Below are 19,037 nucleotides of genomic sequence, written 5' to 3'. Positions count from 1 at the left end.
TATGTTTCCAAAGCTAAGAACCTTCAAGAGGGAGCAGAGAAATTTGGCTAATTGGTGTGTTTGGTGGGGATGGTAAGCAAAGTCACGAACACCATTCATGGTAATCATTAAGCATTTTAAAAGCGCATATTTCCATCTACGTATATCATCAATGTGTTTGATGTGCCCCTTGACAGCAGTGGAAATAAATTCCTGTTCATGCCCTGTGACTACAGGTGTAAGAAATGAAAAGGAAATGGATTGAATGGAAATAATTTAAATAAGACAACTTTATTAAGAAAGGAAGAGTATTCAATCAAATTCACATTAATAGCCTTACACAGCTAATGCATACTGCATTCATATGATTGATTGATCCTGTTAAAGCATGAGTAAGAAAAGTGAAGAAAATCACTAACTAACCTTTTATCTTCTATTAGCATAATCTCAGCCCACTGGAGAGGAAAAAGTGCCTTAGTGATTCAGGAGTGTCAATCTAATTTACAGTTGGCAATATAAAAGTTCTGCAAAGAACCATAATACCATAAACTAAAGTCATATTCTATTTATCCGTCCACACCCTGATAGGCTAAGATTGGCCAGGACCATGTAATATTTTGCCTGGTGGAAGCACTGCATGTTTCCCCAGATCTTGCAATTTATTGTATATTTGCCAAAATGTGCCTTCTTATCCACCCAGTCTCAAAGACAGTATCACAAATGATTAAGTCTCAAATCTGCAGTCAGCTGTCAAGGGGATTAAAAGATAGTGTCACTGCATGGGGTAAAAATATAGTCCATGATTTTATTGATGGATGAAGCAGGCATGGAGGGCTGAAAGACCTGCTTTTGTTTTTATTTCTTATGTAATTATGTTTAACAGATTGATCGACTGTGTTTTAATGTTGGACTTAAGTTACGGAGAGAATGCATCAACCCACTGCACAAGATTGGACTCAGAACAAGGATAGTTTCCCTATTTACTTCAATGTAGTCAACTGGCAAAAGTTGGGAGGCAGGAATGGGGGAAACGGATTATTAAGATTATGCATCATTGTTTGTATTTGTTTACATGTTAAGCTATGTTTAAAGAATTGTTAATGCTCAACTTTTGAATAAGTGTCATCATATTAGCAGCATTTTAAAGTATTTGAATGTTTCTTTGAATGTTCAGAAACATTCCATTGCTATGAAGTTTTGACAAGTGGCTAGGCAGATTTTGGAATGGATGTCGTGTGAGTAGTTTAGCTGTCAGCACTTTTTTTCATCTATTATTATGATGATGAGGCTAGTTCTTACGCCCATCCCCATCAACTTTATGTCACGAGAGGTCCTGTTACCACACTCATCATTGTTGTCATTAATGCAGCCAACCTTTTGCAGAGAAGATCAGGAGATTTTTTTTCAAGTCACTGCAGGCTGCAAAGTCTAGCCCAGTAACTTGAATATAAGACAGACTGTAATTTTATTCTATTCATGTAGGAACTCCACTAAATCATTCCATCCATGGATCTATATCATAAGTTCTTTAACCTTCTTTGTTCTTTTTCACTTATTGTCCTCAGCAAATGCAAGTCCAGCAATCCCAGTTTAAGATTTTCATTCCTCCTGGTCTCAGTAACAATCTGGTGAGGAGGTGATGGTATGGGATTAGTTCCGAGATTTCAGTAAGTCTGCACAAGATGGTCCTTTCTCTGAACATTTTAAGCTGATGCCCACTTGTTCCAGACTCCCCTGTCACAGGAAATAGTTCATTTCTTCCCATGCCATTAAGTACTTTAGTTATCTTAAACTCACTGCTTGATCTCTTTTACTCAAGGGAATAGTGATCCAGTCATGGAAATATTCAGCCCTTTCAGCTTCTCTGTTATTTTGGTGAGTCCACATCTGAAGCATGGTACCAGAACTTAACCACAAACATAGTCTGACGGTTCTCACACAAGGACGGCACTAATACTTCTGTTGCAACCAATGAGGCGAACCCAAGTGCAGGACACCGGCACGGAGATTTAGTTAGGATGCAGACGCGGGTGTGAGCGTTGAACGGCAAACAGGAGGGAGAGCAGGAAGGCAGGAGACAGGTGGGATTTTATATTGACACGGAGAGACTGGGTTTCACAGGTAAACCTCGGTACTGAAGCAAAACTTAGAACACACAATCCTAAGCGGTCGGGAAGCGTTAATTACCACACTGACAAAACCAACGATCTGGCAACTAGTGGGTGCAAAGCTGGGGTTTTTATGCTGCAGGTCTTGATGAAAACCAGGTGTGTTGTCATCAAAGGGAATTAGGAAAAAATGGAGAATTAACAGTCGGGACCGTGACAACTTGCCCTTATAATTTTCCACCACCATTGAGAAGATGGCTTTGCAAGTGAAAAAATAATGGCCTAGTGATCAGGACTGAATGTAGATTAATATAGGGTGCATATCATCATTCTATGCATGAATTGTTATTCACAAGACAAGACAAGACAAGACAGAGGAGCAGAAGAAGGCCATTCGGCCCATCGAGTCTGCTCCGCAGCTCCCCCATGAGCTAAATTATTCAGGGCAGCATGGTAGCGTAGTGATTAGTACAAATTTTTACAAGTACCTGCAACCCAGGTTCAATTCCCGCTGCTGCCTGGAAGAAGTTTGTACGTTTTCCTCATGATGATGTAGGTTTCCTCCCACATTCCAAAGATGTTGGTAGCTTAATTGGCCATTGTAAATTGACCTGTGATTAGGCTAAGATTACACTGGGAGATTGCTGGGTGGTGTGGTTCGAAGGGCCGGAAAGGCCTCCTCCACACTCTGTATCAATAAATAAATAAATATGTGCTCACATTAACTAATTTAATCCATCTCTGGATGAAAGACCATTTGATTCACTTGAGAACTCAAAATTTTGTGTTACTGTGCACTCTCTTCTCTGTGTGTGTGTGTGTGCATGTGTGTGTGTGTGTGTGTGTGTGTGTATTCAAACATGCCAAAAATTCTTAAATCGACAATTGTAACTCACTGGAGTTGTTGATGAAAATAACAGATAATCCCTTACCAGCCTAAATAGGGTAGTGTTGGTGAATAACTCAGCGACTTTATTAGGTCTGGTTAGGGATCCACACCTGAAGCATTTGTTGGACTCTTTTTTTATTAATAGCTTTAAGTTAGGAGGCTAAAGATTTTTACTCATATATATGAAGGATGTAAGTAATAAAGTCAATTCAATTCAATTCATTTTAATTTGATGTCAGTTTTATGCTATATAACATATTAAGTTGTATGTAAAAATATTAATTGTTGTTCAAAAAGAAATGAGTATGGTATGTAGACAAGTTTGAGTATGGTATTTATTGTCCACATCTGAAGCTAAACTCCTGTAATTGGTGATCTCATGGAGTGGTACAGACAGAAACAGGTCATTTGGCCCACCAAGTCCAAGCTGACCATCAAGCACTCAATAATATCAACTCTGTTTTGTTCTAACTTCATCCCCATTAACTCCTACTATATTGCACCAGTTACGTACATACTAAGGACAATTTCTAGTTGGCAGTTAACTTGCCAACCAGTATATTCTTGGGATCTGAGAGGAGATCAGAGTATCCAGAGAGAGCCCTTCTGATTATATAAAGAACAGTAAAACTCCAGACAGCAGCACCAGGTCACAGATAAACCCAAGTTCGTGGAGCTGTAAGATCTGTGCCACTGTGACAACCATAAATGATCTTATTTAGATTCTAAAATGATAACAGGAATAAAGGTAGGGATTTAGAGGGAATCTGAGGATAAGAGGTTTAGAGAAAATCTGAGGAAGGACTTTTTCACGCAGAGGGAGGGTTGTGCCATTTACTGGTTTGAGCAACATCTTGCTGGCGGTCAATGAAACAAAGAAAGCAACTAAATACTTTGTTATTCACCCTTTTTCTGGTAAAAGATCACTGCAAACAGTGGCCTGTGGCTTTCCTGTCGGAGTTGAGATGAAGCTTCTATATGACCTGGCACACCTGCGGTGTTACTGGTCTCTCGCTGGGGCAGGACGGTTGCAGTATGTCCGAGCTGGAGATGCTGGAGTGGACATAGAGTCAGTTCGGTGCAGCAGAGCTGAGACAAGGCATGGAAACAATTGAGGCTGGATCGATTGAAGACCCAAGCCAAATTGGAAAGGTCATGTAATTTGATGCAGCAGAGCCAGGCGAAGCTAGGAAAGTTCCGTGCCGAATTGGAAAGATTGAGTACAGTCCTTATCAATGCAGCGGAGCCTGAGCCCGAGGGCAAGGAATGACCCCAGGTTTGGACGATTTAAGCCCCGGGCTAGATTGAAGTGGTCGGAAGCATGGGACAGACTGGTTTGGCTTGCTGCTCTACGGGGTTTGCTGGACTCTGTGCTGGACAAAGGCCTTCTGAATCGGCTGCAGTGATGCCTGGCGCTGTGAACTTAAGTTCTGAATATTGTTCGCATGATTTCTGTTTTTTTCTCTCCACACGCTGGGTGTTTGACGGTCTTCTTTTGTTTTTAATGGGTTCTTTGTTTCATGGCTGCCTGTAAGGAGACGATTCTCATTATATAAAGTATACATACTTTGATAATAAAATATACTCTGAATTTTGAGTATGCAATGGAGGCAGTTAACCTCGCAGCAGAACTATTTGGCTGAGCACTTGAATCACAAAGTCATGGAAGTCTATGGACCATATGGGGTACTTAAAGGTTAGCATGGACCTGATGGGCTGAATGGTGTGTTTCTATGCTGCATGATTCTAGGACTCTTGAGATATATATGGTTGGTTCATTACTCTCACATGTACCAAGGTACAGTGAATAGCTTTAGCTTTATGTGCCATCCTGACAGATCATGCCATACTTAATTACATCGAGGTTGTAAAGAGAAAACAGAAAGCAGAATATAGTGTTGCAGAATAAGAGAAGATTTGTTGCAAGTATACCATGTAGTGTGTAGTTTTCTTGTGATGCTATACTGTTGAATATGCCATTGAGAAGGAGATTCTGGCTCGATAAGTGCAATTGCCTTTTAGTTGGTATCCAGGATCGATCCTGACACCCCTGTTTGTTCTGTCTGCAGGTCAGTTCATCAGTGGCTGAATCGAGTCCAGTCGTTTTTATACTGCAGCGAGAACGGGTACTGGGGCATCTTCCTGGAGAGCCAGAAGACCTGCGTGTGCCACACTGTTGCCAATCTGTGCCAGCGGGCCATCCCCTGCAACATCGGTAGCAACAGCAGCTGCGCCATGTGCAGCCTGGCCAACATCTCCCTCTGCGGTTCCTGCAACCGGGGATACAAGCTGTACCGGGGCCGCTGCGAGCCTCAGAATGTGGACTCGGAGCGTAGCGAGCAGTTCGTCAGCTTTGAGACGGAGCTGGACTTCCACGACCTGGAGCTGAATTACCTCCTGGCCAAGAAGGACTCGAGACTATCCATCCAGACCATGTTCATTAGCAACGAGATCCGCCTGGACACCTTCTTCGACCCCCGATGGCGAAAGCGGATGTCGCTGACCCTTAAGAGCAACAAAAACCGGGTGGACTTCATCCACATGGTGGTGGGCCTGTCCATGAAGATCTGCCAGATGAGAAACAGCAGCCTGGACCCGATCTTTTTTGTTTACATTAACCCCTTCAGCGGCAGTCACTCGGAGGGCTGGAACACGCCGATTGGCGAGTATGGTTATCCCAGCTGGGAGAAAACGAGACTGCACGACTCTCCGTGCTATAACTGGACCCTGCTCCTGGGTAACCGGTGGAAGACAGTCTTCGAGACTGTCCACATCTATCTGCGCAGCCGGGCCAAGCTGCCGGCCGCCCTGCGCAACGAGACGGCCCAGGGTCCCGTGGACCTCTCGGACCCCAACAAGCGTCAGATCTATATCAAGATCTCAGACGTGCAGGTGTACGGCTATAGCCTGCGCTTCAACACCGACCTGCTGCGCAGCGCGGTCCAGCAAGTCAATCAATCATACGCGCAGGGCAGCCAGTTCCACTCCTCGTCCTCGGTCATGTTGCTGCTGCTGGACATCCGAGAGCGCATCAACCGGCTGGCACCGCCCGTGGCCCCAGGCAAGGCGCAGCTGGACCTCTTCTCCTGCATGCTCAAGCACCGTCTCAAGCTTAACAGCAGCGAGGTCATGCGGGTAAACCACGCCCTGGACATTTACAACTCCGAGGTCCTGAAGCAGGCTGACCTACTGACAACGAAACTTTGTTGACTTTTTCCGACAGGATTTGTACAGCGGCAAAAAAAAAAGAGAGAGAGAAAAACACAAACACACGTACCACAAAGTGATTTCTTGGGGAAAGGCAAGGAGTCGATGGGGAGTGTTGGGAAGGGGCATTGGGTGATTCAGCAAACCAATTCGTCCAAGCATGGTTCTTCTCCCTTCAGACAAGGACACCTTTGTCATTCCCACCTTACGCGAAGGAAGGCCTTCCAGGATGTGAGGCAGTCAGAATTATTTGTTGTGAACTACTGCCATTCCAAAATATTATTCGCATTCATATAGTTTCCACAGGTGCACATGCTAGCTGGTAACTAGCATGAATTTGTACAGAAAATGCACACACCCACACACACATGCGTGCACACACACATACACACACACACACACACATACACACATACACTCTCAGACTCATACAAGCACACACACATTCACACTCATACAAGCACACACACACACACACCCCATTACAAATACACACACATACACACAAAGAAAATAAAAATGGTTCTACTGGGGTAAGTGGGATGTAAAACAATTCAAAAATAATTAAGGAATAAGGGAATGTGCCATATATGAGCAAGTGTGGAGCTTTTTTATGGGGAAGTCGGGAGTTTATTGAGGTGGGGGAAGGCACTGTTATGAACAATTACATTCTGTCTGTCGGTGACATTCTTTGGCACGGTAGGACTGGATTCAGGGAGCACCTTAAAACACCCATTTCCCCAAAAGTCACATCAATCTCACTTCAAGCTGTTTGTCAAGTGCCCCCTCAAAAGGTGGTCTCTTGAATTCAATAATCATATTCAGAGTTGTAGAACTTGTAGCCACAGAGCAGTGCAGTGTATGTTATCCTAAACGTCCAGCATTTAGAACAAAAATTAAGCAGCATCTTTGGTGATATTGACTCAGCATTGGTTAACGATAGTTGGCACATCAGAAAAAAATTTCTTAATTGGAAAAGCTCAAAAGGGGAAGGAGGTCAGCTCGTAAATTGAGAAATAAAGATTCATAATTTGACAGTGTTTACCCCTCACTGTTTGATTAATGATGTGCAGATGTTTAAGGGCCATCCACTGACTTAATAATTCAACACAAGCATTTTTTACTTCCATCATCAGTAGGAAATATTCAGAAAGACCTGATGATTTTTTTTCTCTCAATAAAATGGGAAAGTGCTGAAAATACAGAATTATCCAGATGACAGCTGAAACAAAGCAAAAATATTTGCCCATCGTTTGGAAAATACTTCATCCTGTCAGAAGACAATTTCATTTTCTTTTTCAGATGCTGAGTGGCCCGTGCATTCCTGTCATTTTCATTTTTAAAAATGATTTTAAATAACTGTTTTAATTCTTGCATTATATTTTCTTTCTCAGTCCTGAAGAAGGGTGTTGGCCAAAACATCCAGTCTATTCATTTCCATAGATGGTGCCTGACCTGCTGAGTTCTTCTGGCATCTGTGTGTGTTGCATTCTATTTTCTTTTGCACTGTCTGTCCTTAAGTGAGTGGAGCTCATTGTGGCCCCTGACTGGTCAAAATCTGATGTACATTTCCTGGCAAGGATTCAGTTCCTACAGTTTTAAAACCGGCTTATAATTTCAGAAAAGGTCCCCGACCCTGAGACATTCTGACTAATTAATTTGTCACGCATGTTCAACTTACGAAGGACCACGCAGTTTGGAATAATAAATCTGCGGGTGGGTTCAGGAAGAGAAAGTCCCATTGTTAAATGTGGGAATGAAAACTAGTTTCCAGCATTTCACCTGATCCTGCAGCCCAGTACTGATATGTATACGTTAAAAAGACCTCCAAAAGTATTATGAAGTTTGTAGAATGATGAACATTTTTAAAAGATTTTATTATCCTGACTTCAACGTTCTCTTTTGCATCCATGTACCTTACATCATAATTCAGCCCAATTTCCACACAATAGTCATCTTCATGTTGACGGCATGAGTCTCAGCTTAAAAATCTAGGAGTAGTTCAACAACTGTGTGTGTGTGTGTGTGTGTGTGTGTGTGTGTGTTCTGGACCAAGTTTCAATTTTCATTAATTGCCTCTCGTTTTAATAATTCTATCCATCCTTTGAAACTCTAATGCAAAGCTTCTTTTGTGAAGTGTTTTAGTCTATTCAGTACTGATGTGACATTCCTTGACAGATGCAAGAAAAGTAAAAACCAACTGCTTGTGAATCTCATACATCCCTATTCTTTACACTTAATTGTGTTCTTGTTGGGTGGCATTGTTCTCTTGTTTTTTTCTCTCCCCTATACATAACTGTAATTCTTCCAAGTTTCTCCACATAAGGTCAATATTCCCTCTGGCAGGTTCAAACAATGATTGGGATGTTAGGAAAGAGGAAAGGCCTCCCATTCCTGATCACTGTCTATTGTTGGGAATGTCTGCTGTTTTAGAAGACAAGTCTGGAATATTCTTGTTCCTTTGTTATCTTACAATAATCTGAACAATCTCAAGTCATGTTTCAGCTCAGCTGGATGGCTGTGATATAATATCTTCTCCACTATGAGGTATATACGTATAGCATTAATTATCATTTTGCCATTTCCCACTCCACTGTTGTGTCTGCTTTCTGCAGATTTGGTGGTACATTGAACTGTCTTTTTTGCAGTGTAGGGCAGAGAAAGGAAAGAAATTTGCATAGACCTAGGAACTGGAGCATAGGAGAATGAGAGGAGATTTGATAGAGATATCCAAAATTACAAGATTCATTGTTTGATGAGGCTTCATAGTTTGGTTTCAACATTTCAGAGAAATTTGGATATGTATGTGGATGGGAGGGATATGCAGAGCTATAGAGGGACGAGACAATAACATTTTGACATAGACTAGATGGGCTGAAGGGCCTGCTTCTGTGCTGTATTGCTCTGTAACTCTATAACTCTGGGATTGCTATGGACTTAATGAGTTGAATGCCCACCTTCTACATCATAGGTAAACTAGGCATGGGGGGGGGGCAATGAGCATAAGATTTATGGATACTATTGCTGCGGTGATATTTAATCAGATCACTCGATCTGCATCTTAAGGAGCAGGTACTTGGCAGATTATACTCGTGTAGAAGAAGCAGAATTGTTGGATACTGCAAAAGAGTTTTTCTATTCATTCAACTATTTCTTGGGAACACAAAGGGAATATATTCACAAGAATATCCCATTCTCTTCAGGTTCTGAAAATGAAGGCCCTTCAGAGACATAGTCATTTCTATGAAATGTAAAACAGAGGTAAAATGTTAAGACAGGGGTTTTATATCCACCCGTATTGGCCTACAGACGTGTATGGCATGACAGTGAGATTGGACAAAGCCAAGTTTGTGATAGGACCACAACAGTAAGCAATTTAGGTTCCCTACATTCCTGCTTTGTGGAAAGCTTCACAGAGACAACATTGAGAAGATCCAATGGGAAAATTGATGACCAACCTCTGGATATTTTTACAAACTTTTGTAAATGTAATATAGATTCTCATCCAAGTGCTCATCTCCTTTTGTTAAGAGAACTTCATCTCTAGTTTCTGAAACATGAAAGAAGAATGCAAATACTAGAATTCTGAAATAAAAACAGAGGATGCTTAAAATATTCATCATGTCAGGCAGCACATTTGGGGAGAGAAATGAAGTTAACTTTTCATCGAAACTGAGCAAAGTTAGCAGTCAACTATGTTTTAAGTTACAGGCAGAAGGTGGAGAGAATAAACAGATTCTCTATGATATGGAATGCTGGAATGAAAGGAAAGAGAAGTGAGGATAAATCTGTTGACAGCATCATGTTGAAGGTCGTGGAAAATGCAGGATTATGGTGGTGTGGTGGAGGGGACAGAAATGTTGGTAATCGAACATATGCAACTGAGTCCTCTGTTTCTCAATCACTGCCATTTCCTTTATTTTCTCCACTCCCCTAATTGTTCTTAAAACATGCTTAATTTCTTTTCTCTGTACCGGTGAAAAGTTAGGGGCCAGAAATGTTGACTCGCTTTCTCCCCACAGATGCTGCATGACCTACTGAGTACCCTCCACATCCCGTTTTAATCTCCAGCAAACCCTTTCTGTTTCTTGGACCTCCAGCATCTTGAATGTTCCATTCTGGCATCTTCCCTCTTCCTTCTCAGCCCTGAAGAAGGGTCTTGGCATGAAACGGCGACTGTCTATTCATTTCCATAGATGCTGCCTGACCTGCTGAGTTCCTCCAGCATTTTGTGTGTATTGCTTTGAATGTTCCATGCCCAAAGCATAACAATCAAATGTCTCTGATGTTTTCAGCTCTAACTTCACAATTAACACATCAATCTGATCAACAGCCTTGATGCAGTTTTCCTTTGACTTATTAACAGCAGGAGATGAAGTTGTTTAAGGATAACCAGTCTAATTTGATGCATATTGATGACATCATACAATTGTGAGATGGGGTTAACTGCTGGAACTTGGAAAATTTAAACCAATTAGACTTTTTTGTACTCGTCCAGCAATGGCCTCTCTTTGTTTTATCACACTGTTAGCACCCTATAAAATGGATGGCAAGTACTCACAGCTGTGGCTGAAAATTGCTGAAATTAGAGCCTTGAATATCTATAAAATATTGTGATACCTATTGCAGTAGACTTTTACACTGTCAAAAGAGAATGATTAAAAATGTTTGCAATTAACAACACAGCTGTTGGTGAGTACTTTGTCATTGCCCTGTTATTTCATTCCTGACTATAAAATATTGGCAATGCACTCACTCAGTTTGGAACCAGTGTGGGTAATTCCGAAGGATGAAGCAAATTGTTAGCTGTGGACATTTGTCTACCAGTGTAATGTCATTTTTGAGTCCAGGAACACTATGGCATCATCCAATTTGTTATTCCACAGTGATATGAGGGTATTTTGTAATATAACATTTTGTTAAGTTACTGTACTCATTGAGAGAAAAAGTTACTTATTTAAACACAACGGAAATGTCCACTGATGATTGATAACAATTTTCATTTACGTGTGGTATTTTTCTACTTAGGCACTTGGAATTATGAATGACATACATTCACTCCAGCTTTGTGGGTTTCAAAGTGGCTGATTTTTCCACAGATAGATAGATGGTGGTTTGCAGGGCAGAATACTAGAGAGATTTTGAGGTGTTTGCTCCTTGCACCATTATACAATGCCTATGCATACTCCTGATACATTAATTAGATATACTCAATACCATCCCAGGTCTCTTTCATTTTGGGCCAGAAATTCCCAGGTTCAGTAGACATATTCCATTTATTCAAGGGTGCTTTGAGCACATCCTTGAATTTTTTCCTCTGGTCACCTGGTCATGTCCTGCCATGAATAAAGTATCTGAATTTAGAATCAGATGACAGGCATTTGAAGACATGATCTGCCTAATGTCGTCAACTGTAGCATTAGTGACCTGAGTGGAGAAGTCAGTGTAATTGTTTGGGGTCAAAGAAACAAGGATCCAGGAATGGTTATCCCAGACATGTTACTTATTTAGTCAATGCACAAGGAAATCTCTTATCCAGGCAGTGTGCAAATGAACAAGGGTTAATTAGAATAGCTTCAGTGGAAGGGAAATTGATATTTCACACTGCAAAATATTTTGACTGACCAGAGGAAAATTCATACACTTGCTTACCACTCCCTTCACATGGAAATTCGTTTGTGATATGAAGTGACGATTGAGTTTCCCCAAAGTCCTCGTTTATATAGGTCGCCCAATGACAACCGGTTAGGGCCAGGTAATATGGATCCAGTATCTGAACTTGGACTAAAGGCAGCTTGGATATCCAGTGAGCTCTCTCAGGAGCCACTCTGCTTCCTTCATTAATGGAGTCACATACCAAACTGGCCTTTGCCTGTAATGTAATGTTATGTGAGGTATTTGGGCATTGAGAGAACCAAGAGATAAAGGGTTTTTGCAGACTCCTAGTTAGAGTCTTGCATAATTTTATTGAATGGCCAAGCAGGCAAATGTGGCTAAATGGCTCACTCAGTCCTTCAGATTCTGTCACCTTCATTCCAGATTTTAATTGCAAAGTAGCTGCACATTGCTGAGCTGATCAGCAGTGATGAGCTGTTTTCTATTTTGGAATGCTGTTTTCTCACGAGACCCCTTCAAAACATGCTCATTTCTTCTGTGGATTAACAGAAATATTCAAAAAATATGAAAAATCCTTTAAAAAACTGTAAGCTGAGGTGAATAATGAAACTACAAGCTTCTTAATGCTTGCAATGAGCAGCATTGATTCAGATGACAGGACATTTTCCTTCCTTCTGCTTTCCAAAAGATGTGTGTTTCAGATACTTTCCAGAATCTAAGCCGATGCTCCAAAATATTACTACAAGAGTGCTGCCCTGCCAGAGGAACTTTCCTTTTTAAACTAAGACTTGGGAGCCTTTTCAGGTGCGGAAAAAGCACCTGCACAATGAATTGGGAGAAGAGTGGAGATGTCCAAAGCAAAATCCATCCTTCACTAAAAAAACCGCATAATAAAACACTTTATTTGTTTGCTCTCTTATTAAGATAGCCTGGAGAAAGTTTACTAGTAACTGTCCTACTCACATTATAAATTGAGCTGTGTTACACTTTGGGATACTTCATAAATGTGAAAGGTGCTTAATAAATCTTAAGACTCTCTCTGTCCCTTCTTTCTTTTGCTGTTTTGAAATGTTTTGCAGAAGACAGCTCTTGATGCTGCAGACTTCGGAGTAGATAAGATGCAGACAATTTCTGTTTCAGTTGATAATAATTCATGTTTATGCGATCACTTTCAGTTATATTAAAAGCAGGCACTATCTCTGTTCAATTATTGATGGCATGTCTCATACCATTATGTATGTGAGAAATTGAAGTACTCTGCTGGAAGCTAATTATCACTTAAGAACCATACGTAGCAAAATGAGTAACTAGAAGCTGCAGTTAATTGCTGCCTTATTTAAAATGTTGTACACGTTTATAAAGAAAACTGTCGATTGTTGAGATTCAGAAGTGTCAAGGGAGATCTTTAAATGCTATGCACAATACAACTTGAGAAATTGGACAATTGGGGGTGAAGTTATGTGGATACTTACTTTAAAAGGCCAATTTAAAAAGAAGCTTTACCTAAAGGGATCATCAATTCACATATATGTTCGTATCTCTCATACTCTGATGTTTTGTCCACTCTTCAATTTGTAATCAGTGACTGTCAATTTCCAAATAAACCTCACTTATATGGCCTGGCTAAGTTTAAGGATCAGCATTGCAATTAAACACCCAGACAACGATGTGTGGCACCCTGACCTCTGGATGTGTGGTTCTTATTAGAAGTGCAAAGTCTGGAAAAAAAATAACAACATATAGTAGCTACATGTAGATGATTATCAGTTTTGACTATGGTATCATCTCCCTTCAATGACTAACCAGAGGCAATTAGAAGCAGGTGTAATGTGTGAGTTTTTGTAGCTGGATCAAGAACATAATTTCATACATGTGGTCAATTGCACTTTGGTAATAATATCCCTGCAAAATATCTTCCCACTGGGGTTCCTTTTACCGTTATCCTGGAATGGGAAGTAGTACCACTGAGTAAGGCAATACATTACTCAGCTGCATAAACACAAGAGCATATGCAGATACTGGAAAGACTCGAGTAACACACACAAAATGCTGGAGGAACTCAGCAGGTTAGGCAGCAACCTGCCATCTTGAACTCCTTCACCTGCCCCCTACCTTCATATTCTGCTTCTGCCCGCTTCCTTCCCAGTCCTGATGTGGAGTCTGGCCTGAAGTGGTGACTGTTTATAGGAATAAAACAGCATTATCCACAATGCGTCATTTCATTCAAAAATCTCCTACCAGCTCATATAGCAGCAAATTATAAACATGCGTAAGTCTGCAGATGCTGGAAATCTAAAGTAACACACACAAAATGCTGGAGGAACTCAGCAGGCCAGGCAACATTTATGGAAATGAAATAACAGTCGATGTTTTGGGCCGAGACCCTTCTTCAGGACTCATTGAGCAAAATTGCTTCCTGCATGCAGTACTCCAGTTCTTGAGAAAGGAGTGAGATTATCCTTCTGATACCAAAGCAAAACAGAAAATGTTTGAAATAGCAGGTCACGCCACGTCTGTGGAAAGAGAAACAAGAGTCAATGTTTCAGATGGAAGACCATTCAGCGTTCTTCACTAATTTTGATTATCCATGTGAAGCCCTCTTACATGTACAAATTTGTCTAGTTCCTTGATATTGGTAATCAACAAGCATGCAGATTGTCAAGAAATAGCTCCAACCAAGATGGTGAAAATTGTTGAACTATTTATGAGTTATGCTTTCATTTTGCTGTTTCAATTTAACTGCGGGAAAATTAAACTGACTATTCTAACTAATTAGTGCTTGCTGGCACGTCCCTTATAAGAGCTCTTCTCATGCCACAATGAAAGCATAACTTTCTTTAGCTTTGATCTAGTTTCCTACATTAAATCCATGCCTGAACTTAAAAAATGGGATAACATGAGGCTGTGAAGGTACTTTATAAATGAAAATCCCTTTTTTTTCCCCTTATTCTTTAGTATATCAACATAGTTTACGTCAAAAACTCTGTTTGTCTCACATTTCACCATTCTCAGGATAGAGTTGTTTCTATTAAATTCTTTATTGAATTCACTGATGATTGTCCCTAAGTTGTGGGCCCTTTGTAAACCTTACTATAAACCCTTTCCTTTCACTCCAACGGACACCATGAGAGGCCCATAATTGCTCTGTATTGTGCACTCACCAGAATGCATGTTCACTGATTGAGATCCTTGAACAGAGAGGAAGCTGATTTTAAAAGGGTGAAATCCCTGCCTAATGAAAGGATATTTTTGCTATTTTAGAGATACAAAGACGTATATGAAATGAGATTGTAAAGCAGATATATTATGAACATTTTCTGTGTTTTGTCAAGCATCCAAAAGAAGGAACTCACTTTTGCAATTCATTCAGACTCCAACCTGAGTGCACTCTGAAGAGATGCCACCTAAGCAATGGGGGGCGGGGGCACAGTGGTGCAGTTAGTAGAGCCACTGTCTCGCAGCTCCTGACTTCCAGAGTTGTTTGTATAGAGATTGTATGTTCTTCCTGTGATCAGATTGGGTTTCCTCAGAGTGTTCTGGGTTCCTCCAAAGAAAGATTGTCAGGTTAGTAGATTAACTGACCACTGTAAAATTCCCTCTAGTGTCGCCGGATGGTAGAATTGATGGGATGTAGAGAATGGATGACGGGGAAAAACAGTGGGGGAATGGGATCGCTGTGAGCTGGTATTGACTAGATCGACTGAATGGCCTCCTGTGTCATTTGGAAGCATGGACAACTATTACAGAGGGCATTGCAATTGAGCACAAGTACTCAATTTATTGTGATTGGTAAAGCTTGCAACCTTGAAATGCAAGCTTAACTTCTGCTGTCCCCAGGGATTACAAGAATGGAGTGTTGGCGGAGATGGGCATTCCCAAATCGATAGCGTTCATGGTCTGTTGTACTGGCTCACTGTTAAGCAATGCACCAGAGAGCTCTGATGACCTGATCGCTTTACTCTGAAGATTATCGTCTCATGGTTGACTTGCCCCAAAGTGCTGTTGATGCAGAATCCAGTCCATTCTAAATCAGTGGAGATTTGGAATAAGAGAGAGGCAGGCAGAACATAATATAAAAATTAAACTGCTTATTACAATTCCTTGGGTCATACTAAAAATATATTAAAATCTCGCTTTAGTCAATCATTGCAACTTGGTACTAACAGATATGTTTACTGAATTCTCTTTTGTATTGTCATTATTCCCTTCACCTTTAACTGGACAACAAAATGATTCAGAAAGAAACAAAGATGAGTCCTGAATAAGTCAGTGATTTGTTTTGGATGAAGAGCTTTTGAATGTCTTGACCTTGGTATATGAAATCGCTGGATATCATTTAACCTGTTTGAATACAAAAAAAAGCTGCCTGTGGATGTTGTCTGTTGGTCAACTTGCCTTTTTAATTCTTATGCTGTTGAGGTGTGATGTGTTTGTATCTTTTAATGTAGCAGACTTGAGACTTTCCACAGTGCTGTTAATATGTGAAAAAAAAAATGAAAATGGCAACAATTAAGATGTGTATGCTTCAATAAACTGTTTTTTAATAGCTGGCAGTGTGTTACAGTGTACGTACTAAATATATAGAAATTGAGTTCTCATCATGTTGCCACAATACCAGACCCAGTAAGCACTAAATAAAAGAGAAAGACTATTTATTATTCCTGTCGCTGATGCGTTGTGTTTATGCCAGGGCTGGGATATCTTTTAATTGATGTGGGATTACTTTCCAAGACAACACATAATTTTACACTGCTGGTGTAGTCCACCAAATAGTGATTCAGTTCACATTATAGAGTGCCAATTTTTTCCGTTGAATCTTTTCGATTGTTTTGATAACTTAGGCTGTCTTTTAGCTGAATGATTTGATGACCATTACATCTTCATGCATTTGTTGCCATAATGTTGCAACAGGGGAAAAAAAAATTAATCTTGAAGCCTGGTATTGGTGAAACCATGTGGCTTCTTAAAATTATACAAGTTCCATCTTTTGATTCACTGAACAATGTTTGTGGAGTCTCAATTGACTGATGCTGATTACAACTACACTGATTTTGAATTTCCATTTTACCCCCTTTTCCCTGCGTGCTCAACTGTCAACATTTTTCCTTTTGCTGACTCAAGTCCTCAACACAGCAGATCACAAATAATTATTTAGGTCCTGTCAGATATGTGTCACCCAAGGCTAGTTAATGCGGTCTACAGCAAATGATCATATTAATAGAAATGAGTTTTGATAGCTGGTTCTTTGCTTTGGGGCAGGAGATAATCAGAGTTGGCCATGTTATTCCGATTATATCCGTCCTATACAGTATCGCTGCTGTGCCCTTATACCCAGAAGGCTGCTAGATTTTGCTCTGCATGAATTGGATGTGCAGGTCATATTTGTAGCCTGTGCTGGTAAAATCCTTTCTGAGGATCCTTCTGACTTGCAAAGAAAGGAGTCACCAAGGTTAGATGGTCTAAAGAAGAAAACAAGCTAAGATTGATTAAATACTAAATGATGCACAATAAGTCATACTTGAATGGATTTAACTGCTTGCTTGGCAATCTGTCTTCTGGAAGGTATCTTCAGCTCAAACCCACGGGCTATGAGTTGCTCAGAGAAAACGATGTATTGTTAAACAATTGTGCTTGTAGTACTCCCGTCTGTAAAACTTTTGAAAGTAGATTTCGTTTCCCAAGCTTATATACAGTACAATACATGTATGTGTAGAATGGAAGATTGTCACTCAGCTCTGGTTCCTGGTTCCAGCTCGGTACCCAATGAGACCTGCCACAACTGTGTTGCATGTCTGACTTGGAAGTTATGAAAACTTGCAAGGTTCTGGAAATATATCATTGCAATTACCTCTGTTAGAAAATATAGCAGGGCTGATGCACTGGTATTATTGCTTTTTCTTGTCATTTGTAGTTCCAATAATAAATAAACAGGAAGCTGTACAATCAACAATGAACCTTTTATATTTGCTCATCCTGTGCAGCACTCTGATTCAATTGCATATACACAATGGAACTCAAATATTACGTAGAGAAAGAAACCCAGGAAAATCCAAGATTTTATATATTTTATCACTATTATTGTGCATTAATGGCAGTTGCACACAGAAAAAGTTTTCTTTCCATATTCACATCTTTTTATTAGCAGTCAAATTTCACTCTACTAAATAGTAATGGCTTTTCTTTTCTCATACAACAATATCTATATAGTTTGACAATTATTTCTCCATACAAAATCAAATGGGCAGATGGTAATTGTACATTGGACACAAACCATTCAGGAGGGTCAATTAAAATTAAATTAAAACTGGTGTTCCTTTGCAAAAGCTCAATCTAATAAAGGAGACCTACTTCAATGCATTTTAAATATCCAATTATGCAGTGGAAATTTCATTTCAAACATTTAAATTTTTCCATTTAGTTGGTGAAGAAAATTATATAGAAATGAAACAGTGAGGTGAGTGTGTTGCAAGCTGATCTATAATTATAGATGTTATATTTTGTAACTCCAATCCATAAAAGTAATCAAAAGAAAAACACGGAGCCAAGAAAAAAAAGTCGTCTGCACTTTTATTTTTAGTGAGGTGCACACATATGACATAGTTGAATAATGGCATTTGCCATTCACATACTTTTATATATATCCTTTAAAGAATTATATTAACAACAACGAACATTTATTCAAAAATATATTTGCAATATTACTCAAATATTAAATAAGCAACACTCTTCCTTTTTAGTTATAAGCTCCAACTCAATATAAACTGCATCTCAGCTCCAATATGTAACATACTGCTCTCTAGACGTATAGACAATTATGATATATATATAATAATTAGAGAGAAATATGTTAAATATATACACAATATACTACATATACAACTACAATGTAGACAGTCACAGCATAATAGATATTAAATTGTCATATTCAGGCCTAAAGATTTAATCACTATGGAGGATTTCTTACTCTTGTGGGATAATGTAATTCTGGATGGGAGAGACTTGTGACAGTGAAACAATCTCAGGTTCTGGGGCCTGCTCGGTGTGGTTGAAGCAGTTGACTCTGGGACTGTTGGAAGTTGTTCTGACAGCTCTGGGTGTGGCGGCTTCCTGAACAGTGCATGGCAAGCTGCTCGATTTGCTGATTTATTCCAGGCCACCAGACAAAGCATCACAACAACACTTCCATTTCAACCATGCCTAGATGACCAGCATGCAGTTCCTCCAACCCTTTAGCTCTC

General features: G+C 40.0%; 1 protein-coding gene across 3 annotated transcripts in view; it reads left to right on the top strand.

Moving 5' to 3' along the window:
* brinp1 (bone morphogenetic protein/retinoic acid inducible neural-specific 1) overlaps positions 1 to 14,846 on the top strand; it is a 423,443-nt gene extending 408,597 nt beyond the window's left edge. For all 3 annotated transcript variants that reach the window (XM_063073794.1, XM_063073795.1, XM_063073798.1), the window contains exon 8: positions 5,046 to 14,846. In XM_063073794.1, the coding sequence (XP_062929864.1) occupies positions 5,046 to 6,186 (1,141 nt within the window). In that variant the 3' untranslated portion in view covers positions 6,187 to 14,846. The remainder of the gene's footprint in view (positions 1 to 5,045) is intronic.
* Positions 14,847 to 19,037: the final 4,191 nt, after the last annotated feature.

Source organism: Mobula hypostoma, chromosome 21, assembly GCF_963921235.1.
Source record: "Mobula hypostoma chromosome 21, sMobHyp1.1, whole genome shotgun sequence".
In the NCBI taxonomy this organism is placed as follows: Eukaryota; Metazoa; Chordata; class Chondrichthyes; order Myliobatiformes; family Myliobatidae; genus Mobula; species Mobula hypostoma.
Note: the sequence above shows the minus strand (reverse complement) of the source record. Positions and strands in the feature narration are given on the sequence as shown.